Source organism: Toxotes jaculatrix, chromosome 8 (genome assembly GCF_017976425.1).
Source record: "Toxotes jaculatrix isolate fToxJac2 chromosome 8, fToxJac2.pri, whole genome shotgun sequence".
Taxonomy (NCBI): domain Eukaryota; kingdom Metazoa; phylum Chordata; class Actinopteri; family Toxotidae; genus Toxotes; species Toxotes jaculatrix.
The window spans coordinates 10,949,517-10,974,604 of record NC_054401.1 but is presented as its reverse complement, the minus strand read 5'-3'; the positions used below and the strand labels follow the sequence as shown (position 1 = coordinate 10,974,604).

At 42.7% G+C, this 25,088-nt stretch overlaps 1 protein-coding gene across 5 annotated transcripts in view; it reads left to right on the top strand.

Annotated features, from left to right (window-relative positions):
* adamtsl4 (ADAMTS-like 4) overlaps positions 1-21,710 on the top strand; it is a 31,533-nt gene extending 9,823 nt beyond the window's left edge. For 2 of the 5 annotated variants that reach the window (XM_041044097.1, XM_041044098.1), the window contains exons 5-17: positions 6,687-6,789; positions 12,980-13,119; positions 13,580-13,784; positions 14,276-14,460; positions 15,569-15,722; positions 16,296-16,607; positions 16,797-16,926; positions 17,220-17,424; positions 17,988-18,161; positions 18,248-18,427; positions 18,612-18,791; positions 18,995-19,142; positions 19,230-21,710. In XM_041044097.1, the coding sequence (XP_040900031.1) occupies positions 6,687-6,789; positions 12,980-13,119; positions 13,580-13,784; positions 14,276-14,460; positions 15,569-15,722; positions 16,296-16,607; positions 16,797-16,926; positions 17,220-17,424; positions 17,988-18,161; positions 18,248-18,427; positions 18,612-18,791; positions 18,995-19,142; positions 19,230-19,360 (2,247 nt within the window). In that variant the 3' untranslated portion in view covers positions 19,361-21,710. The remainder of the gene's footprint in view (positions 1-6,686; positions 6,790-12,979; positions 13,120-13,579; positions 13,785-14,275; positions 14,461-15,568; positions 15,723-16,295; positions 16,608-16,796; positions 16,927-17,219; positions 17,425-17,987; positions 18,162-18,247; positions 18,428-18,611; positions 18,792-18,994; positions 19,143-19,229) is intronic. The other 3 variants (XM_041044102.1, XM_041044101.1, XM_041044100.1) reach the window with 3 other exon arrangements.
* The last annotated feature ends 3,378 nt before the right edge of the window (positions 21,711-25,088 follow it).

Sequence of the window (25,088 nt, the reverse complement as noted above, 5' to 3'; positions counted from 1 at the left end):
TGTGTGTGTGTGTGTGTGTGTGTGTGTGTGTGTGTGTGTGTGTGTGTGTGTGTGTGTGTGTGTGAGGGTGGCAGAGGAAGTGACGCACTTAAGTAGTAGTGAAAGGGAGTACTGTTTTTAGAAAATCTGCACACAGTAGTGGGAGGGTGAACTAAAGGGCAAGGGGATAGAGAAGGTAGAGAGGGAGAGAAACAAAGAAGAAATAGAGATGAAGGCCGGTTGTGTTAGTGGCAGAGGGGTAAATGTAGGGATGGTCAACTGTGGCAACAGATAGAACGAGACGAGAAGAGAGAGAAAGAAATCCTGCAGGAAAACAAGAGGAAGTTTGTGTCAGAGGATGAGAAAGATTCATGGAAAAGTGTGTGTGTGTGTGAGAGAGAGAGAGAGAGTTTGTATATATGTGTGTGTGTGAGAGCGAGTGCAAGTGTAACCAGAGGAGAAGTTATTCTGTCAGAGGGAGAAGGGAGGAAAAGGTGGAATTTGAGAAGAAGCGGCCTGAAACAAAAAAAGAAGAGACACAGCAGCTTGAAGCAGACATTTCACAGAAACACATGCTGCTCTTCTTGTCCTTCACTTTCAGCCTTTGAAGTGTTTCACCCCAATTTTGGTTGATTCTTGAAGCATTGCCTCTCACTTTAGCTTCTCTTCCTGTCTTCCTCTTCAGAGTAAATATTTAGAGTCTCTCATAGTTTGTGCCTCTGCAACAGCAAGTCAGGGAAGATTAGGAGCATGTGGGTTTAAGATGTATGTAGGTAGCAGTTCACCACATGGCCTAATAAGATCTATACCAGCAGACACGAGGGCCTGATTTTCACTGGGAACGGGGGCGGGAGGGCATTTCCTTCCCGCTTTTCAAAATCCTCTCCATGTTTGTAGTTTCAGTTTGATGTCACGACTAATAGTCTCTCTGAATATTGTCCTCTTACTGTCCATCTGCCAAAAACCCAGATGAGAGAAGCTCTTCATTGATAGGAATTGTTGATGGGCTCATTTGAGTTGCCTCCTGTTATTGCAGCGCCTTAACAGCAGTAAGACGAGCAGCAACGTCTTGCCTCAGAGGCTGTTCAGGGTAAATCTGCAAATACAATGCTATTTATTGTGAGGCATCAGGTTTCCATCAAGAAAACTAAACTTTATAAAGTTATAAGTTGGATTGGTGCAACTGATTTCATGGTAATTTGTTACTTTTGAGATTGATTTAAACAGATATTATTGACCTAATACTACAAAAAAAATTGCCGTTGTTACACAGGAAATAAATTATTACGACTATCAGGACGGAGCCACACTCCTCAGCTCTGATGACTGCGTGCAGACTCTGCCACGCTCACTGCTGTTCTCATGAAGTGACAATCAGACCCAGATGTGTTGACTGTGGCACACGCACGTAACACAAACACTCAGCCCCGTGCAGACTGATCTGCACTTTCTTTGCTTTACTTTAACAAGCTGAGCTACCTGCTTTTCAACAGAAAACAGGTACCTCTGCTTGTTAAAGTCTGTTTATATGAGCTCCTGTGTGCTCTGAGTTTCCCTCAAATCTTTCTTTCATGTTCCTTTTCATCCGTTTTGGTCTGTTTTCTCGTTTGTGTTCCACCCTTCTAACTAAAATCTATCTAACAGCCCCTCTAAAGTCCAGTAATTAATATGTTTTATCTTGTATTTTTAATCCATACAACTTAAGTGTAAAGATGAAAGACTCCAAAAAATAGTAAATAATTCCTTGTAAAACCAAAATATGCCATTTTTACATTTCAGTTTTTGTACACATTTAACAAACAATATATAACTTGTTAATTTGTGAGCTTCAGAGGTGCTGGTATGAGGATTTCTTACTGTTAGACACAGCCAGGCTGCTTCCCCCTTTTTCTAGTCTTTGTGCCAAAAATGTCAACCTGTCGAACTGAACTTAAAGATAAAGAACATGAGACAGATAACACAAGATGCTAAAACAACCAAACAACTCGGGAGCAGCCTAAACCCATAAATATGAATGAGAACAAACTAAAATCCTCAAAAACATTAGCATTCTGAAGATTGAGCGCACATTTTTTTTTTCTGCAGCAGTGATTTGAATTCACAGGAAAAGACCAAGTTTTGCAATTTTTCGATCCAGATGCAGAAGTTTCCAGGCAGAGGAAGCAGCATTTCACAGTGGCAGCTCTTTTTTAAGTAGTTCACTGTGGATTTTGGGATCTGTGAGTAAACATGAGTCCTGAGAACTACAAGCAAAGCTGTTCATACTTCCTCATTCTGTTTCTCACGCCGATGTATTATTATGAAAGTACGTGTTAAATCAAGAGTCATCACTGTGCTTAAGAACACTCTGGTTTTTAGAAATATGATGTGGGTTTGAGGAGCTGTTTCATGGAAAGTGGAACATGGAAATATTGTCATTTTCAGTGCTTTCAAGTGAAGTTCGGGTTTCATTTATTGATCTTGTGGCTACAACGTTTATCTAGTGCTTTTCTTTTCTTTCTTGCCTTTTCTTTTCTTTGCCTCGGACAGTTAAGCTGTTTTGAGGTTTGAACTCAGGTTTCTCCCTGAAAACAACAACGAAGTATCTCTCCGTTTGTTTCACGCAGCGTGGGGCCTCCTCCTTCACTCGTTGCCTGTTGTTGATAGATGAGCAGCGTTTCCTCTGGAGGACTCCTGACTTCCACCCAGGGCCAAGGCTGAAGGCTGGGTGGTGCCGACACACGGCCTCGGTCACAAGATTAGCTGGGGGATGTGTGGACAAACACATACATGAGCATATTACGACAACATATTAACACATGTCATGGATTTGCGTGCATGCATGCAGTGATTAGTCTTGCAGTGTGGAGTATGTTGATTAATGGCTCCAGGGGCCAACAGTCTGTTGTTTAGTCTGTGAAAAGCTGCGGTAATGCTTCAGGAATGACCGGCCAGCCTTAACCTGCATGTCGTATTGAGGCGAAATGGCCAGCTGTGCAGGCATAGACTTACTTGGAGAATGACTGAGCGTTTAGTAAGATGACAGCGACGTGTCGCCCGGGATTTCCCCCACAGAAACACACGTGGTGAAAGGTTCCTGCCCTCCACATAATCTGTTCCTCCCTAAAACTCATCAGTCTTGTCTGGGTTGGTGTTTGTGTTTCACGTTTGAGTGTTATGTCTGATCAGGACCGTAGCTTGTGTTTTTGTTTTTAAGTGTGTGGCAATTTTGTGTGTGTGTGTGCAGAGCAAAGTCTGTAGCCTGCAGGCAGTACCCAGCACACACAGACCTTCTCTCTCCTCCCCCCTTCCCTGGCAGTAAAACACATCTGCAAGTTTCACAGCTCCCGTACAAAAATCCTCTTTTACCAGCTGTATTCACTTTTCTTTCACCTGCTCTCTGCTCCATCTTTCACCCTGTCAGTCTGCCGCCCAGTAGCTGCCAGTTTTTACTTCTTTTGCTTCTTTTATTTTTAGTTACACAAGCCCATTTTAGGTTTTAGGTTGCTCTCTTTCACATACTTTAATATTATTTAAGGAATGAGCTGTGATAATCTGAGTGAGTTGTGATTGCAGTTATAGGGAAATCCTGGTTTTGGGTCTTAGTTAAGTAGTTTTGATTGTCAGTCTTGTCAGTAATTATTGTATCATCTAATACATCTAATACATCAAATACATTATCATTGTATTTGCTAAGCTAATTGCTGTGGGAAACCTAGAAGACATCACTAAAAAAAATCAAAGGGAACAAGAAACAAAAGCAGACAAACAGATTTTAAACAAACCCCGGGGTTACCCAAACTTATTTGGATGAGAAAACAAATGATTCCCTAAACTGTCCATTGTAAACATCCATCAGAGTTTACAGTCTTGCTCAACTTGATTCAGCTTAGATTAGTTTTTCTGTACAGTGAAGGATTATTACCAACATTTTGTTTATGCTCACTGCTTTAGAAAATATGGCTTTTCCAGTGTTAAGTAGGCATATTTACATTAGATTTAATTGGTTGATACACAGGTTAATATACTGGAATGAGGCCAGGAAAGTTAAATCTCTATTTTTACTTGTTGAAGTGATTGAATGGCTTCGACTGTGTCACAGGCGTTCTTGTCGTTTCAGTGTTTTGATTCCATCCACAGGCCCAGACCCATCCTCACCACATCTTTAAGTATTTTGCTTCTGTAAAAGCCATCACTCCCCATTCTCTCTGTCTTTGGCCCATTCAGTAACTGCCACTCTCCCATTTCTCTCCCCCCTGTCACTCCACCCCTCCTCTGTCCTTCTGCTCACCCTTTCCTTGGCGGTTATGAGGAGACCTCCCTAACACTGGACTCACAGTAAATGAGGCAACACTAGTGTATACCAACCTTTACAATAACACACAAATTCTCCTCCCGAACCATGAAACACCAGTGAACACGTCTTCCCGCTTCTGTTTCTCCCCTCCCTCTTCTTTTCATTCAGCCCATTAGCCTCCCTCTGTTTTTACACACCCTAAACTCTTTTGGAAAGAGAATCCACTCGCCCTGCAGCACTCATACAATCACCAACGCATGAATGTGCACTCTTGACACTTTCTTGCATTCTTTCTTTTCATTTTACATCCCCTTTTTGCCTTCTTTAAGGAGGCTCTTTCTTTCTTTTTTACAATACTGTAGCATCCCACTCGTGCACACTCTCCATCCCTGTGCGTGTGTTTGAGGTTGTTGTCCACTCACTGTTTATGGTCCTACAAGCACGCACGCATGTACTGATACACAGAAACTACCCAGTTTAAAATAGGGCCCAACATGTTTATGTCCAGCAGAAATATTTACAACCATTACCAACCGCATTTCTCACACACATCCGGACAGATTTACACAGTCACTTGAAAACATCAGGTCACATGCGTACGCTGACCTTCAAGCGCCTACATACACTCACATGTTCAGTGGATGCAGGCAAACACATCTTCATAAAAAAGGGCTTAAAACCGACTGTAACTTATCACCCATAAATAACACAACACTAAATGTGCTTCAGCAGTGTGAAACTGTGGCGGAGCGTTCCATATAAAGTTTGACGGGCTGGTTTCACACTTCACCAGAACAAGAAACAACAGATGATCCTTATGAGTGCCTGGTGACATGACGGCCACGTACATTCCTTCACACACAGCACAGTCAAAGTGTGAAATGCGGCAAGGCCAGTGTCACTGAGTGCATGCTTTGACGTTTTATCCATGAGAGTCTTTTAGTTCCACTTTGTCACTGAAGCGGGTTCACATGGGAACTTTCGATCTGTGTGTGTGTGTGTGTGTGTGTGTGTGTGTGTGTGTGTGTGTGTGTGTGTGTGTGTGTGTGTGTGTGTGTGTGTGTGTGTGTGTGTGTGTGTGTGTGTGTGTGTGTGTGTGTGTGTATCTCAACTTGACTGCTCCCTTGCTCTTGTCTCCCCAGTTGAGTGACTAGGAACTTTCCAGCTGTTTGTGACAGCTGTGCGAGTGAACAGAGGTTCAGAGAAAAAAACGAAAGGAAAAGAGGAACGAATCAAAGAGAGAGAGGAGGGAAAGACAAGAAGATTGTGGAGCTGACAGAGATTAGAGTTGCAAGGAAATCTGAGAGCTCTGTGTGCGGCATGCAAGTGTGTGTGTGTGTGTGTGCGCTGGAACCAGCTGTATATCAGAGGGTTGTAAACTCAGTGGGTTTTTGAGTAGGCAGGATGGTTGTGGTTTACCAAGGAAAAAATACCTAATGAAGCTGGATGTGTGTGCAGTGTTGGAAGAAGTTTACAGATCCTTTACTCAAGTAAAAGTACAACAATGTAAAAATACTCCATTACAAGTAATTCAAAATGTTACTTAAGTACAGGAATATAATCAGCAAAAATGTACTTAAAGTAGCAGTTTGACATGTTGGAAAATGAGCTTGTTCACCACTCTCTCATCTCTGTCCATTGAATACGAAGCTACTTAATGAGCTTTAGAGGTGCTTGTATGTGGATTTTACCTTATGGTGTTAGGTAGCATAAAATGGAAATACCCCAGTAAAGTGCAAAAATTATACTTAAGTACAATACTTAAAGTGTAGATGCACTGTTATTTTCACCACAGTGTGTGCATGCATGTGTGTGTGTGTGTCCCACAGGACTGGGGCAAAGCTCAGTGAGTTATAGTCAGCGCAGTATAAACCAGCAGAGTCGTGTCTGTGCCGATGTTTCAGCTGTCGTTTAAGTGCAGGTATGCTAAAACTCTTTCCACTCTATGGCTCCGTAAGGACTCTGCTTGAATGAGCACAAGTTGGACATGTGCTCATACACACATGTGCACACATACACACACACACACACATGCTCACACAGTCACTAGCATTCTGTGGTCATGCACTGAAAGCCATGGTGGATTTATGTGAGCGACCGCTTCCAAAAAATCTATTATTTCCATATGCTTCTAATACACTTGGTGACTGCCAAAAGCAGCATGAAGACTCTGTGTGTGAGTGTGAGTGTGTGTTTGTGTATATGGGTATGGCGTGTTTGCGCTTACCTCTATGTTCTCAAGTTAATTCGTCTCTTCTTTATTAGCTGTTTTTCCTCACATTTTCCTTGCAACAGTCCACTCCACCCTTACTTCTCTGGGGACTCAGAGAGAAACAGGTTTTCTAGCTGAGTGATTTCATATCAGATCAATGTGTGGCACTGAGTTTTTTAAAAGTTTTTCTCTCTGTCTCTCTCTGTTTCTGTCTTCCAGGTGTGTGGAGGAGGTGCGTTGGACTCCAGAGCAGAGCAGTGTGCAGCATTTAACACCCAGGAGTTCATGGGTCGCCTCTACAACTGGGAACCCTTCACTGAGGGTGAGGACTGAGTTAACACACACATGGTAGTTTAGGGTTTAGCTGCTCAATGCTTAAATGTGATAATAGGCTTATAGGAGACGAGAGGAGGGGGTGGGGGGGAGCGTCAGTAAAATGTGTGTTTAAGGGAGTTAAATGTTGCTCTGGTGTTAGTATGTGTTGGCAGGCCTGGACTGCATGCCCAACCCACCACATTCCCCTCCTCTCATTGGAGCAGGCCTACATCTACATGAGGCGTCGAGGGTGGTGAGAGTCAAGAGGAAAAGAGAATGAGTGGAACTCAGTCGGCTTTTATTCTCTGCACAAAACTCTCTCCCTCCTCTCTTTTTCCTCTCATTTGTTCAACACGTCCCTTTGTCCCTTCCTCTCCTGCCAAGCCTCTCCTCCCTGCTCTGACTAAGCGCATAGATTCCTACTGGCTGAGATAAAGAAAGAAAGAAAGCAGAGAGCAAGAGAAAGACACAGAGAGAGGGGGGGAGGTGAGAGGTGATGGGATGCAAGTGTTTTGTCACATGACCACTGAGAGCAAAGGGAGACACCATGGCTCGTGTTCATGTGTGTGTCCATGTCTTTGTTTCTCCCTATGTGTGAGTGTGTCCATGTGTGGTTATGCCTGTTTGTTTACTTTCTTGTTAAGTGTACAATAGTTCAGCACAGTGGAGACTGTGTCTGTTTATCTTTGTTTTCCATTGCTGGAGGGAAAGAAAGAAAAGAAAGAGAGAAAACACTAAATAGATATTTGAGGAATTTGACAGAAACAGAAGAGTGGATAGAGAGAATACTGCAAACATGGGGGTCTGGGGAGTGAGAGAGTGGAGGAGGTAAAGAGAGGAGAGAAACACAGCTGTGAGATGATTTCAACACTATTTGTCATTAGACTTAGAAATATGTTTATGGGCCTCTCTGTTTACAGTACAGCTTTATTGGTGCTGTAGATGAACGGCTTAATGGGTCTGAGATAATGTGTGGAAAAATGTTTGCACATGTATGTTTGTGTATCTGTCTGTGATTACTGTATCAGCTGGCTGAAGTTCCTCAGCACACTTGCTGTGAGAGTGCAGAGCCAGAAACACTAGATCGGCAACACTACTCAGCCACACACATTCGTCTGACTTTATACTGTCTTTAACTGGCTTCACACAAACAATTATTTTATGCATTAAATTGCAATGACAGGATAAAAACACCATAAGCGCTCATCATTGTGCTCATATTAACAGATCAGATAAACAGATTTGCTTGTAATGACTAACCCACAGAGAATTTTTACCCAACTCCGCAGTTCCCACTTTGGGCTCATTGTTCGGGTTTTCCAGGCCACAACTTGTGATGGTTATCCGCTCCCATCAGCCTGATTTTCAGCTGCAGCAGACAGCTGCTTTCAGTGAAAAAGCTTGGATAAACCCAATGTACACTACCTGCTCAGCATTTAGCAGCTAAAGAGCCAGATTGTTGAGATGGTAGAGACCAAAAACATAGCTGGGGGAACATCTAATTTTGTTAAATCCAGTGAATAAAATTACTGAGAAACTTGAGATATTAATTAAACTACAATGTCATTTTGCAATAAATGTCCATTCCACATACCGTATTTCCAATACATGAAATATTAGAGGCAGGTCTTCTGCTGTTAGATTCCCTGCTATGTCTGAGTGAACACAAGAGGTCAAACTTAAAGGCTCTTTTTAATTATTTATTAATTTTTTGGTCTTGTCAGCGCAAACTGAGGGTGGTTTGGAGAATGGAGGCAGATCTAGATGATGCATGCTGCACATCTGTACCAGTAGTCCTCGCCGGGGTATCAGCTGGAGTCAGACTGTCTGCATAAACACACAGGGGCTTTCCTTATACCCACCACCCCTGTTTCTGTGTGTGTGTGTGTGTTTGAGAGAGAGAGAGGGGAGAAAGGGAGATTACTGTATTTATTCTGAATTGCACTGCTCTTAAATTTGCTTTGCTGTGTGTCCTTGCCCTCCTGTCCAGTTGGACTTATTTTAAAACCACTGCGTCCTTGAGATTTGCTGAGAAGGGGAGTGGACAGGACAGAGAGAAGAGTGGAAGAAAAACAGAGACAACCTCTGATAGGGAGGTATATGGGTAAATCCTGGTACTTGCATTAGAAAGACACAGTTCAGTCATTTTACTGTGAGGTTTTTTGGACAAAAGAAGACACCAAAAGACAGACATTTACTTAATGGAAGCTGTTGTAAGATATTCTGATGGGCTCTATACAATACTGTATGTGTCAAAAGTATATGCAGATGACTTCAGCTGGGTCAGACACACTCGATCTGTGCTGGAGATGATCCTTTTCCACTCTGCTAAGTAAACTGTATCACACAGTTTACTTCAGTTTGGTCCCATTGGCTTCAACCCAGACCTTCTTATCTAGGTCCCCATCAACACACTGGACTCTGCAAGGAGTGTGTGTGTGTGTGTGTTTCGACACTGAACAGTGTTTTAGTCATTTCTCTCCAGCTGCACTCATCTGTTTAGGACTTTGTACACTTCTGCATTTATTTCCCATAAGTATTTATGTTGAACTGTGTTGCTCTAGCTACTTAGAGTATGACTCTCATGCCTCCAAGGTGACAGCCCTGTTATATATGTAGTGCTAAGTATTGTGGCCTATGGTTTGGAACTGGAACCTTAAACTGTAAAGCTGCCACTGCGGTTATAAACCACAGAAGTGATGGTCTTGACTAATTTCCCCCAGCAAGCTCAACTCTGAAAGCAGTACCTCTGTAGTTTTGTAATCGCTGCACGTGCAGGTGTTGTTTTACTTGAATATTCCCTTTTTTTCAGGCCTCATCCCCTCTCTGCGCACCCATCCTCCCCTCTTCCTGTCCCACTGCCTCTCTCTTTCTCTCTCCCTGTTGGAGTTTGTTTAGACGGAGAGATAGTGGGGAAGTATATTTAGACAACATATATTCCACTGTCTGAACACTAAGCTCAGAGAGGGAGAGAGAGAGAGAGACAGTGGAAGAGAAAGAGAGGCCAGAGATCGAGGCGAAAAGAGAAAGCAGAGAAGCAGAGAGAAGTAGCTAGAGACAAATGAAAAATAAGGACCAAAATGGTGAGCAAAGATTAAGGGTGAATAGGAGATGGAGAGTGCTCGAGCATGACTTCAGGACAGGAACTGAAGAAGAGGAGAGGGCACATGAGAGAGATGAGGAGGAAAAATACAGAAAGAGAGCAGAGAGTACATGAGCGGCAACACGCCTCCCACTTTGAGTTTGCCCTCTCTTTTCTGTCACTGTCTCCAGTCTAATCTCTCAAAGATAACTATGACAGACAGAATGTCAGACAGAGGGTGGGAACTGCCTCTCTTTACTTTTTCTTTTTAAATATGTACTGTATATCTGTCCCTCTGCAGTTAGTAGTGACAGTAGCAAAAGACTCATAGCAAACAAGTAGCAGTAGCATTGCCGAAAAATAAAGTTTGGCTCATTTGGATGGCAGTCACAGACAGTGATCGGAATCAATTGAATTAATGAATAAAATCAATAAAATAGGAAATTTCAGTAAAGCAGAGTAAAACAGATTAGCTTCTAAAGGTCAGAGTCATCTTGAGTGATTACAATAATAGTTATGAGTTTGAATATATGTCATCTTTATTTCTGAAATGTTCACTGATGTTCTTTATAAATGAGAGCAGTTTTGGTCCCACATTGTTTAAATCATTTTCTTCTTGGTGTCACAAAGAGAGACAATGAAACATCCCTTTAGTACTCTTCTTTCGCTTAGTGGTACCAGAAAGTTTCCACATATGCTAACGATATACTGCTATGTGTTGATGAAGCACTTTCTTTTCAACTGTTTATCATCATATTTTGGAAACGTTCACATAATTCGTCAAACTCTCATATGTCTGCTGCACCACTGAACCTGTCACTGCTTCCTCAGTTCTTGCAAAAGTATTTAGGGAACTTGGAACTGATGTATACCTATGCTGAAGGACCACTACTGCACTTTTGAAGTATGTTTATAAGCAAATTGATGTACTTCGTTATGCATTACTTTAATTTCCTTGCAAACTTTTAGAAAGATAAACATCCAGTTTGGGTCAGTTGCCTCACGTGTATGACTTCCTTACCACTTCCACCTACTTAGTGATAAAAATACACTCTGTAATGTCCTTACATAAACTGCACACACTGTCTTGGTCTGAACTTAGGTTATTTTTTATCAAGATACACAGATATTTAAGAGATATTTTGGACGCAAGCCTACATTTGGCCACTTTTTTGACATTAAGATAACAGTTGGTTCACTCTGCTCTCCCACTGAAATACTTCTTTGGTACCTTATCCCTCTGTTTGGGTGTTGTTCTCCTGTAATGGAAACCCACAAAACAATGACGTGGCATCTTAACAGTCCAGTTTTACTAATCCCTTTCTTCTCTCTGGAGGTTTTTAATGTCTAATTATTTATGCTGACTTTTGTACTACTTGTATTACACCTGGTGTTGTTGTACTTCCAGAAATTTAAGAAACATTCACAAAGTCTGTGAAAGCATAAGGAGTTCCTTTGAGTTTACGACGTACAATGCGTTTTTTGAATTCTCCCTTGGACACACAAGGTGAAAGCAGGGGTCTGGTATTTGACCTTTAGTCTTTGTTCTTGGCTATCTCCTATGAACCTCTTGACTTTGAAAATGGTAGGAGCTTTGGGTTATTTGCTGTTGGTGCTTTATTGAACTGGGAGAGGAAATCTTTCCATGGTGAAACAATCTGCAGTGTTATTATATGGAAATTTAGTGGCATTGTTGTAATATCAGAACCACAATTTGATTACTTTAAAATGTCAAATTATTTCACAAAATGAAGACTTTTGGAAAGAAACCGAAACCTTCATTTTTCAAATGGTTTCAAGGACATAATAATAAAACTGTAGAACAGTTTTTGACCACACTTGGCAAAGTGTCATTCTGTTCATATTTATATAGAATGGTGGGTACATTTCTGTCTATATGTGGCAGAGAAATAAAACACCACAGTGGGAAGTCACGATTTCAGAAGCACAGAAATTGTCCTTTCCCCTCTTGAACTCCCTTTGACAGAAACCCCTCCCTCCTATCTGCAACTTAATCTCTGACCCCTTCCTCATTCTATGAGCTCATGTCTATAGCTGTATTTCACACAAACGCAGGCCTGTACACACACAGACACACACCAGCTATGCCTGAGGCCTTTAACCCCTGTTACACCCCCATCTCTTACCTCAAAGACAATGATGAAAAATGGAGACAGTCATTGCGCCTTCCTGACTTTATCACCCATTTGTTTAACTCTTCCTGCATTTGTTAAAGGAATAGTTTTGGGAAATGTGCTTTTCCCCCTTTTTTCTGCAAGAGACAAGAAGATCAATAGTCATCTCTTGCCTCTGTGTTAAGTATGGAGCTGGAGGCAGGATTTGGTTAGCCTAGCTTAGCATAAAGACTCAAAATAAACACTTACCATACACTTACTTTGAAACTCACTAAGTAATCTTCTCTTTGCATAAACAGAAATGTTAAATGATAATTTGTGGTTTTAGAGGGACTCAAAACCACATTGTTACAGTTTTTCTTTTTTCTCATTTAGCATATTTTCCAAAATTTTGAACTATTCCTTTGTACCTCCTTTTTGTTTTTCACCACATAGATATTCTCTTTTTACTTCCTCCACATTTTTTGCTTGTACCTCACCCCATTCCCCCGTGAGATCCTCTGTTTTCTCCACTCGTCTATATGCCTGCCTATTCTCCAAGCGCTGAAGGACTTTTCATTTCCTCTTTTACCTTGAAGCCCTCTTCTCTTTCTCAGATTCTTCCCCTCTGCACTCTGTTTCCACGTACAAGTCTCCTCGCAGTGTGCACCCATAGGGCTCCTCTCATAAATCTAACCTTCCTCTAGCTTACGTTTACACCTCTCTTCTGGGTATGTATCTCCCGGGAAGGTGCAGCAATGAGTGCACTCATATAAGGAGCAGTGGGGGAAATAGCTTATCACTCTCCCACTGTCTGACACTGTTATATGGTCTGGCCTCGGTTCCTGGCCACATGGAAAGACATTCATCACCCAGCTGTGTCTTCTCCTCGCCAGGCAGATGCACAAAGAAACTGCACATGAACACAGGGGACCTCACAGTCACACACACTTAAGACAAACATATATGTGGTGCAGTGATCCTACTACGCTCTGTTGCAGTTGGTGCGGACAAGCAGTGCGAGCTGACCTGCAGACCTGCCAGCTATCGTTTCTACGTCCGTCAGGCTGAGCGTGTCAGAGATGGGACTCCCTGCTTCAATGTCAGCTCAAATGACGTGTGTGTGGAAGGACGCTGTCTGGTGAGTGGAATTTCATGTGTACGTGTGAGATTTTTTGCTTCAGGTGTCTGGGCCCAAGTCCCTCCTGTCTAAACAGGGGCTGACAAAGTCCAGAACCTGGCTCCCCTAGTCTCACGTCTGGAGGCTGATTTAAGCCTGGCATTCAGATTCGGAGAGTCTCCAATCTTTTTTATTACCCTACTCTGGGCCTCTTTTCTCTGTTTCTTTCCCTCTTTCTCTCATTTGCACTCTCACTCTCTGATTTCCCCCTCATTCCACCCTTCTGTTTCTGGTAGGAATCTGGCAAGCTACAATTACCAATTTGCACCAACATCAGTGAAATAAACACTGGCAATGGATGCGAAATGTCAGCAAGATTGGAATAGCTATTCTCTCCCTCTGTCCCCACTCCTCCTCCCACATCTCCCTACCCCATTGTCTGACCCATCACTCACATCTTTTCACCTTCTTCTCCTGCCAGACCGAGGGCTGCGATGGAATACTGGGCTCCGGCTCTGTGATTGACAAGTGTGGAGTATGTGGTGGGCGGGAAACCTCCTGTCGAAAGGTGACGGGAAGCTTCCAAAATCTCACGGTTCCCCTTGGTTACCACAAAATCCTGGACATCCCACCCGGAGCTACGTTCATTAACATCACGGAGAGAAAAGCAAGCCCTAACTACCTGGGTAAATTGTAATAGAAGCACGGAAAAATCATATACACACATATACACACACATGCAGTTTAAGAGTTCTTCAACAATACTGGTTGCAGCCCCTGTAAAAGTGAGACATTGGCGAGGAAATTGCAGATTTTGGAATGAGATTTGGCCAATGAGCGAGTGTGTGCGGGCTTGAACTAAGACTGTAAATTTTGTGGCCTTGCAGATTCAGAGCAGATAAAGCTAGTATTGTTTGAGTACAAAAGGATCCAGTGAAGTGTGTGTGTGTGTGTGTGTGTGTGTGTGTGTGTGTGTGTGTGTGTGTGTGTGTGATTGTTTGTCTTGCCAGCCTGCTGTTTGGTAATGAGACAGCACTCCAAAGTCTGTGTTTGTCTGTCTGAGAGTGTTTTAGCTTAGGGGGGGTTTCCTAAGAATTCACTACTACGTAGACTAAACAAGGCCAAAATAAGAAAAGATCTTCCCGTCTGACCTTTTCACCCCCACTAATTTCTCAAGCCATGAGGAGTGGCACAGGGGCTTCAGTGGTGAATGGGCGTTGGGCTGTGGACCCTCCAGGGGAGTACCAAGCAGGGGGGACTACCTTCACCTACACCCGACCTAGAGCGCAGATGGAGGGGGAGGAAGAGAAAGGAGAGTCCCTGAAAGCCCCAGGACCCACCACCACACAGCTACAACTATATGTAAGTACTGGAAAACAGGAGGGCATTTCTTTTAACCCAAGTAAACATGAACCAGGGCATGACAAAATTAAGTTAATGATAAGAATCGTGCACATGTCTACACAGAGTATTTCACATCTCTATAACATTGTTGTAAGCCTGAGGCTGTGCTCTCCTGCTCTGTGTCAAGATCCTCCAGATAGGCAGCATTGTTTTAGCATTATGGCGGGATAAAGACATCTACACTAAAGCTTAGCCTGAGCCACATCAGACTATCCACGGCTTAATAATAACAACTCTAACCTCAGGCTAAGATCTTATTAAAGAACAGCAGTCATGTGTAGGTTTACATCCAGTAGCTATGGAGGGGGTAAAAATAGCAAGCAACCCCCCAAGCCTGAGTTTGATCTCCTCTGGAATCACCTGCATTGTTAAGGCTTAGTAGGATATAGAAATAAGACATAAAAAGACTGAGAGTCTATAACCACGCCAGCGGCTCTGTGAGGTTGTAATGCTCATTACACGTTGGAAAAGAAATAGTTGGATGGATTAAAATAGAAAGACTGTTATCTGTAGATCCTTACCACTGCTGGGAAGACAGGGGCACAGACACTGGCTATGAAGTACAATGTCCCAAATTCAAGTATGGCCAGGACCCAATGTTATATTTCTCTCTCTTTCGTTTATATCCCACGTATCTGTAGTAAAGGATTAAAATAGCAAAAAAAAAAAAAACTTGGTTTGTGGGTGGTGTCACAAGAAAAGCCACACTGTCGTCTAAATCAAAAGGGTTTATCCTCTGTACACAAGCTATTTCAGAACATCTCATCTCTGGCAAAATATAGCAGATCAAAATGCTGTTGCCATGAGACTCCTGCTGATTAAGTTTAGATGACCTTTACTATGTTAGGTCTTGTAGATGGACTGCAGAGTTTCAAAGTAACAAGCATACACCCTGCTGAGGTATCCCAGAGCATGACACTGAATCCTTGTAGCTCATCCTGACCTTTGACCTCCCTATGAAGAAAGGGGAGCAATAAATTTCTCTTTGGGGATCAGTAAAGACGTTTTAGGGTGTTTCTCGCCACTGGCTACTTTTCACCTCTAGTCCTGAATGTTCTCTCTGCAGATCATTTTCCACAAGGAGAACCCTGGCATCGACTATGAGTTTTACATCCCAATGGAGAAGAAGGAGGGAGAGAGGGAGAGGCTGACGGAGAGAGAGAGGGAGACAGCCAGAGAGAGGCCAAGGGAGCGAGAGCCGGCGAGGGCACCCCTTCGTGGTAAGTCCATCGCACCCCAACTTTCTGTTTTCCTCTGCTCTGTTTGGCAAATGTTTTGACAGCTGTGTTTTCCGCATGTTCCATACAGTAGCACAGAAAGACAGGACACATGTACAGTACAGTTTAATCTTGTGGGTGGCAGAACTTGACCCTAAATCAAATCGAAGATCTCCAGATTCATTCTTTCCAAATTACTCAGAGAAACACCAACTCATATCCTTAGAGAATGACTGACGTGTTTATGGATTAGGATGGGTGTGGTTGTGGGCCAAGTGGGAGGGATTACTGTATAAGTGTGTTTGTGTGTTTGTGTATGACCTAGATGGGAGGCTATCTAGTCCACATGTTTGCTGTCATGAGACCCTGACCTCATTGTGACATCATTAGCCTCTGACTCACTGCCTTCCTCCTATTCTCAATAATTCAGCTTTCGTGTTTTGCCTCTTTCCTCACACTTTATCGCTCTTTTCTCCTCCTTCTCATTTGTGTTTCCCAATCTTTGCCTCACTCTTTCACCTTTCCTGCCCTTTCTGATTTGTCTTCTTGTCCGTTTTATTTTTTCTACTCTCCCAGGTCCTCTCACTGTGTCAGTAGAAGACCCTCCTCCTGCTCCTCTCCCTGTTTCTGTCCCTTCTTTCTCCTCTTCGTCCTCCTCTTCGTCCTCCTCCTCCTCCTCCTCCTCCTCCTCCTCCTCCTCCTCCTCCTCCTCTGTGTTTTCTCCCCCATCCTCAGACCGGTGGACGCCTGACAGATTGCGCACTAGAGGATCTGCACCTAACAGAAACGCTCGGATCCCCCCTCGCACTGACCTGCCACCTGACACTGAGCCACCTTTTGTTTGGAAACAAGGCGGACTCACAGAGTGTTCTGCTTCCTGTGGCAAAGGTCAGGTTCTGATAAGACACATACTTCTTTGTGTGTGTCATTTTAAAATTAATTGCCTCATACACAAAGCAAAATACTTATTTTCTTGCTTTGAATGACATGAAGTCTCCCTCCTGTGGTTGGTGGATGGAAGTACAAGAACATGGAACTAAAATAATTGCCAATCTGTCCACATCTTTGTCTTTGCAGGTTCTCAGTATAGAGTGATTCTGTGTATAAACCGTCACACAGATGAGGAAGTCCCGGAGAGAAAGTGTGACTCTGCTGCCAAACCTGTTCCTGAGGAGGAGCCTTGTAACACACAAGCCTGCCCACCATAGTGAGCTTAACCTTGAAGAGAAATGCATTATACAGAAATTGTTTTTCTGTTTTTGTTTGCAGAAATTCAACTCTCTCGCAGTATTTGTAATTTGCAGGTGGACTGAAATATTCAATACAGTAGCTATCTGCAGTGTCAATATATGGATGAATGCAGTAATTATTCTGCATAAACAAACCTGAACACCTGTGATAGACAATTTTTTAATTTTATTTAGATAGTGAAGACATTTGACCTTGTGTTTTCCAGTAACATTTACCTTTAACCCGTCTCCCTCTGTGTCTGTGTGGTAGCTGGGAGGCCAGTGCATGGTCAGAGTGCAGTGTGTCCTGTGGCCCCGGGGTGCAGCAGAGGCAGCTCCAGTGCAGGCAGAGCTTTGGGAGCCGTTCCACCATGGTCCACCCACAGCACTGTGCCAACCTCACCGCACCAGAGTCCACGCAGGCCTGCCAGCTCCGCCTCTGCTCCCACTGGGAGGTCAGCTCAGACTGGAGCACGGTAGGTCCACAGCGCTAGTGCATAACTGGGAGTTTCAGCCGTTCACAAGGCCACAAACATGATTAAAAGAGAGTGAGTGGGTGGGGTCGGGTTAAAATAAGCATGAGTGGTTGTGTTTGTGGAGTTCCTATAAAGTTTGCCACAGTGTTTGGAAATGATGACACTGTGTTGATATCATAAATTTTAAAATGCCTTCATTAAGTTATCATACAAGTATTTGATCACTTTTCAAGTCAGAGACCACTGCAGACAGCGTGCCATGGGCTGGGTTGCAGCAAATCATTTTAAAATTGGTTTATGTTGGTTAATATTTCAACTGTTTTTATTTTATTTTTTTTATTAGTTACACATTTTGGTACACTTTAAATATTATAATAGTTACGAATCCTCAAAAGAAAGAGAAGCACACAGTTTTCTGAATTTTAATAATGAACCATCAACCATCACATTCTTTGTCAACAAGAAGTTGATTTACTATACATTGCAGACGATGTAATGGGAATTTAAATGAATTAGATTTCTTCGTTTTTACCCTTTCTTCATTGTGTCTCTCTCTGTCACAGTGCTCAGTCGACTGTGGAGTAGGAAGAAGGACAAGGAGTGTGCGTTGTGTCAGCGATAAAGGCAACGTGGTGAATGACAAGGAGTGCAACTCCAGGCTCCGTCCACAGGGAAGTGAGGAGTGCAACATGGGGCCCTGTGTAACCAACTGGTACTTCACTGACTGGTCCAGTACTGTAAGTAACACACAGACACATAGGAACTAACATTTATGGCACTTCACAGTGATCCTCAATACGGTCTTCCACTTTGTGTCCCTCAGTGCTCGGCACAGTGTGGCCCCGGGGTGCAGAGGAGAGAGGTGGTGTGTCTGACTCGAGGAGGGGTCAGAGAGGGTACAGGAGGAGGGGACTGTGTTGGGGAAAAACCAGCAGAGATGAAGGCCTGTAATGGGGGCCCCTGTGTGCCAATAGCCATGTGGTACAGCAGCCCCTGGACACAGGTAGGACAGAGGGAATAAAGAAGGAAGGATTTTTTTGTCATTTTTTTGGTCTGTTCAGTTCTATTTTTGTTCAAAAAGGTTTTCTTTCTTTATTTTGAAGTAACGTTGCATTTATTTTGCAGTGAATATAGCCACTGTATTCCTTTTGTAGATTACATGGCTGATTTTTGTTGTTTTTTTCCAGTGTAACGTCCCATGTGGACAAGGATCTCAGCGACGAGACATCATTTGTGTCCAGAAGATGGGGAATGATTTTACTGTTGCACCAGCCAATGAGTGTGCTCATCTGGACAAGCCTGCCGCGGTCCAGGAGTGTGACATGGGAGAATGTCAGCCACAGTGGTTCACAACAGAGTGGAGTGCGGTGAGAGACAAGAGAAAAGGAACAGAGATCCGGGAATAAAATGTTGAAAATTGAAATTACAAACGGAACATGCAAAAGCAGTCAGGACAACTCCGGTAGTCAGAGGATTGCTGGCGTATTGTGTGCTAATCACAACATTTCTAATACTGTTGCATTTCTATTTCTAATGATGTTTTTAACTCTGTCTCTGATTTTGTTCTCAGTGCTCACGTTCTTGTGGAAAAGGCTTACAGATGAGGGAGGTACGGTGCCTAACGCCAGACAAAAAGCACAGCCCTGAATGTGATCCCGACACCAAACCAGAACAGGAGCAAATCTGCAACACAATACCCTGCAGTCCACAAGTCCCAGGTTGGTGTGTGAGTTGATGTGACCGTTTATATACATGTGTCTTGGCTTTCTCCCTACCAGCATCTATCTCCTCTTCTTTAATCACAGATGAGAACTGCAAAGATAGACGTCATAACTGTGTGATGGTGGTGCAGGCCAGACTGTGTGTCTACTCCTACTACAAGACCGCCTGCTGTGCTTCGTGTGCTCAGAGTGCTCAGCGTGCTAAGAGGCAATGACCTGCCAAGCACAGACAGCCCAGGTGTGCAGTAAGTCAAGGATTAGGTCAAAAGGGCTGATCACCTCTTAAATGACAAGTCTGTAGAAATGGACAGCCCAGAGTAGATGTGTGATGTTCAGATACCGTTCAGCTATTTTCACCTGATTTTTCAGGTAAAACACTGTGAAAGCAGCCGGTTCCTTTTACCAGTTCTCTGTATACAATTTTACAATGTCTCTTAGAACCACATATTCTACTGAGCTTATTTCTGTTTACTTTGTGCATTAGCTTTAACAGGTTCATAATGTGTCACACAGGGCTGAGCAATGCATTTGCTGTGATTTCCACACTTGAAGGCATTTCTGTGACTGAGAGAAGATAATGGAAGGTCCTCACTGAGGACACAGCTGTGGTTTAACAGCATTTTTAGCCTTTGTTAAGATTCCTCCTAATCTACAGGATCGCAATACAGATGTAGTCAGACATGCATACCACTAATTATGTGCTGAACAAATAATTACCATGTGTGCTAGATAAAGTGTGTATACTGTAGATCTGTGTTGCTGAAGATCTACTGGAATAGATCTATTTTGTTTCTATTTGCTGCAAATGTCCCCCACTGAACTACAGTGGCTACTCCCAACTAAGCTAGAAGGATTTGATTTACATACTGTATGTCTCTTTTTCTCTTTGCCAAAAATATTTCCTCAAGTGTCCTCTTATTGTTCACTTCAGTATTTGGACAGATGAACCAAAGGAGTGGGGTGACCATGGCAGTAAGTGACCAAATAAATTATATCAGAGCAGGAAGTCGAAGGTGAGAGGCTTCCCGAATATATAATAAGGATAATAAGGATATTAGACAGGACGCTCACTAAATAAGAATTTTTTACAAATTAAATTATCAGGTGATAAGACTGGTGTTGGTTGGTTGTGGTATATTTTTCTTCTTGTCCATAAATCACATGAAAAGACCAAAACCATCAATGCGTGTCTCTGCCCTAAGTCCACTTGTTCCCACTGAAGATTTTTTTAAAGATTAGTAATTTTCTGAAACAAATGTGCTCAGTGGTCTTTAGCAAATCTCACTCAAACTGGAGTAAATTGTGCATTTGTTTGGGGCATTTTTCTGCTGTGGAATAACACACACTGAGCATTTATGACACCAGGACAGTGCATGTGAGATTCTTTCAAAATAATCTACAGTGCATGTGTTCATTATAATGAAGGAATATGTCACTCAGTGCAATATTGTGGTTCAGTTTTGTTTTTAATATTTTTTTTGACAACAAGTTAGTTTCTAGTTTCAATTCATTTTTAATTTGGTCTTTTCATGGGATTTGTTGACAATAAGAAAGATATAGAATAAAGCCCATAATAACCATGAACTTGGTGACGCACAGGTTTGGCGATGTAAAATGATCTCTCCTGACTTAGCTTTTTCATTTTTCATTTTGATGAACACACAGCACCATGACGATTGGGCTGAGCTCTTAAAAAACACATCTTAATGTCCTCCCTGTCTCCTCACCTCATCTCAGTACATCCTCTCCATCATCTCCTTCTTGGGAGGGGAGGATGAATCTGTCCTCTGAGAATAGGTGAAGCCAGAATTAAGAAAGACCTTATGAAGACTGAGAAAGTTTACAGTCGTCTTTTAATAAGTTCAGTTATGATGTAGATCTAATGCAACCATTCTGCTTTGACCTGAAAGCAAATATTTTGCATATCGAAGTGGCAACCTCTGTATATGTGTGTAAGTACTCTTTCTGACTGTCTCTTTTCTTCCTTTTCCTACACCTCCCACCAAGAAACATATAGTCACACTCTGCCCACTCAGAGGTGAGGAGGAGTCTGTATATTTGTCAGATATGTTTTAATGTCTATAATTTCTTTTGAACATAGTAGGCGCTTATGTTTTATAACTAAGTAAGAGTTATCAGAAGTGTTGTTGTAGACTGCATTTATTCACATCTAATTGTCATATAACTGTTGTATTCTCCATTCAACAAGTACACGTGAGTTGCGGATGTGTGTGATATGTATGTGTGTGTGCATGCACGTGAGTATGGTTATGTGTTTTGAGATCGTGGCTTTGAATGCATCATTCTTGTCTCTAATCCCTCATAGAAAAAATTACAGTTTATATAAAAACAAAAAAGGATAGTAATTTATCTATTATCTAAATAACATGTAATTTATTTTCAGTTTCAAGAGGCTGTAGCAATTTTCTTTTGTTACCACCAGAGTTTATGAGATTGTTATTATTGATACATGGACAGATTTTTTTTATTATCATGCAAAAAACAAAAACAGTGTGGAAAAATTATTGAATGATAAACCATTTTAAATAAAACTGAAAGAACAGAGACATTAAGTAGTGTTCCATGTTTTCTATTTGTCCAATGAATGAAGTTGATATAGCCAGTTTCTTCCAAATGATGGCGCCATTGAGTTTCATACGTAAATAACCGGCCCGATTGCCCTCAGAAATGTATGGATTTGGTGTCGTGTCTGCACTGAAACTATTTGTGTGCTTGTCTTATTTAACCAATAAGTCTCTTGATACATGCGTATAATATCTGTTTTATAAAAGAGAGCTGGCCAAAATGGCACAGTAAAATCAGTCACATCAGAATGCAGTCATTGTACCACATTCCTGTGTTGCACAAATAACAGTATAGGACCAAAAAGACATGAAATAAACAAAGGCATTACTTAAACAATTACATTCCTCGTCCTTCGTCCTCGCCTTTATATATGTGCTGCATGATGCTTAAGTGTCTGATAAAAAGGCTGTATTTCCAAATGAAGTTTTTCATGGAAATTATTCCAAGTCCACAGTGGATAACACAAAAAAAGAGCAAAAAACAGAAAAAAAAACATTTTTTGTTGGGAAGTTGGGAAAGGTCAGATGTGTCTTGCCGCCAGAAGTGTAAGTGTAGGAGTGGCTGAAGGAGTAGGAGTGTGATGAGTAGAGCCAACAGTAAAACAAAGTGAAAGCACAGTTTCAAGTTTAAAGGGCAGGGCAATTTTGTTGAACTATAATGTTGCTGAAGCACAGAAGGCCTGTGGCAGTGATGGTTTAGAAACACTGTGGTCATGAACCCAAATACCCCCAATGACCCCCACCCCCCAAAAGAAATACCCCCCAAATATTTGGATGCTTCATATTTTATTTATTTAGTTAACAGTTCAATGAAATTTCAGCAAACTTTTTTTTTTACTATATGAATGTCTAAATTCTAAAAGCTTTGTTTAAAATAAAAAAAACAACAACTGTTTTTTGCCTATAAGTAGTCAGGTTTAACCCCATTAGTACTTGAATAAGGCACTAAAATACCCATCGTGTAAATGTAGAATGTAAACTCCAGATTCCCAGGAAACAACAGGACATGACCTCTTTACCCTTAAAAGTAGCCAAAGCCCTGCCAGATTAATTTGTTTGTTTGGTGCTTTCAAACACGGTCGACCATTCAAAAAACTTCAGTCTGGAGGTGGAGGAATAGCTGCATAGCTTAAAAAAAAAAAAAAAAAAAAAAGCTGAGTAACACTGAGTTAAGGTTTTTCTCTCCTCAGCATCCCTGGTCATGCAGTTGCGTGCTTTGTTTCTTCTTCATCGTGCAGGGAGGCTTAACAGCTCCGGTGGCGTGATGCCCGCTGCCTGCACACCGTTCACATCCTCGCGGGCGCAGCGGGCGTTGCGTGCTTCTCCTGCCGGTGCTGGGTTTGTAAGAAGCCCCTGGTGTGGTGATATATATACATGCAAGTGTGTGTGTGTGTGTGGGTGGGTGGGGTGTATATTGGTGGATGAATGTAGCGGGGGATGTTGGTTCACAGAGGGCACGAGGCAAGGCAGGCAGATGGTGACCTTTTGGAGTAAATTACCATGAACCCTATGACTCTCTCTTTCCAATCAGTCTCTTTGCAAGACTCTGATCACGCACACGCACCTTAAACATAAGAAAAAAGGGGTGTGATCTGGCTGTTTTTCATTTACACTGGAAACACTGTTTTCACAGTGCTCTAACGTCGGCCGGTTTTTCAAAGTAGCCTACAGACTGTAAAGTAGGCCAACTCCAACCCGGAGCTATGTCTCCTTCCCTCTGTCACACATTTTACTCTGTGTGGGTGTGAGCGTGTTTTCGGGATCGGGCGTGAACAGCTGTAGTAGTCGTGACTGCGTGCACGTCGTCGGCGGCGCGCTTTCGGCTTCGCGTCAAGAGGCATCGTTTCAGCACCAAGGCCAGGGCTCGCGGCTAGAACAATAGGCGGCTCCGCGCACCATGTCGCCTAGGCAACGTCTGAAAAGTTTCACCCGCAAACCGTGGCTCAGGCAGAGCAATTAAAGATACATAAAATGCTTCTGAAAATTCGCATTGTGGATGTAAACGTGGCACGTAGCGGCGTTGACTTTAATCAATGTAGCTGTAAAGGTAATTGAGGAAGTAGGCGACGATATTGTAGTTTTTCGTATGAGTACGGCGAATAAAGTTATCGACGGTCCCTGGGAGTTACGTCACAAGCTAGCAACCGCTTTGGTGCGAGGAGGGGGAGGGGGAGAAAGAGAGTAGGGGAGATACCGGTAAAGGACGTGAAAAGCCATCCAGCCGTTGGACGGGTGAGACGCCGCAAGAAAACAGAAAATAGCGAGAATATTAAGTGAGAATAACCTCCATTAACGGCTGGAACAGTAACGGCAGGGCCGAAAGAGTCTCTTACAAGAGTACAAGCAAGTTTAAACAGTTGGAAGTTATCCGCGTTTAAGCAGCTGGTTAGCCCGTTATCACTTTTGTGATTTTCGTACGAATTAAGAGTGGACTTTGTTGAAAGTGATAACTAACTAGCTTGCTCGGTGCACTTTGAATTTCAAAAGTCGGGAGGTCGGTTGAGTTTCAGTGGGACCGGTGACAAGCTGTGATTTGGACTCACCTGCCAGGACTCTCCTCTACCACCTCCAGACCTCCGGACCTGGGACACGTTATTTTGTTTTGTTAAAACACAGCCGAGTCTATAGTGTACAGAGACGAGGAGGAGGTGGAGAGGAAGAGAGGTACGGCAGGCACAAAGAGCGGAGAGCATCCAGAGAGGGGAGGAAGGAGGACGGAACGGAGGGAGCGCGGTGAGGACAACAACGGGGACCCAACGGAGAGCATCCCTCTTTAATTTCTGATCTGCACAGGCAACACTGTGCTCATAAGCACCATCTGTGAACGGTAAGCGCTTTAATGTATGTGCCCTGTATATTTCCTTGTGTTGTTTTGTTCTGGTGTGTGTGTACTTGTGTGTGCGTGTGTGTGTGTGTGTGTGTGTGTATGTGTGTGCGTGTATATATGTGTGTGTACATTGAGGGGGAGATCGGACAAAGAGCAAGGGAGCCCCATGACATCCGTGTGTATGCTGTAACCTACAGCTGGCTAAACAAAGAACCCGCTCTATTGCAATGATTTACCCCCAATCACGCTGTTTCTTCTCTTTTTTATGTATAGGGATCCTGAACGCCGTTAACCCAGCAAAAGGTAATACATGCTTAGAGATATTTTCCATATTTAATTTTTTTTTTTTTAATTGGGTAAAAAAGTACCATTATTGTTTTTTGATTGGCTAATTAACATTTGCATAATTGTTTTGCCAGAAGCCACTGGAGCCCTTTGTCATCAGACTGGGCAATAAATACTCAAAATAATCAACCAAATAGTCTTTACATTTATTTACATAATTGGGGCACACATTTTATAGGCATGGGG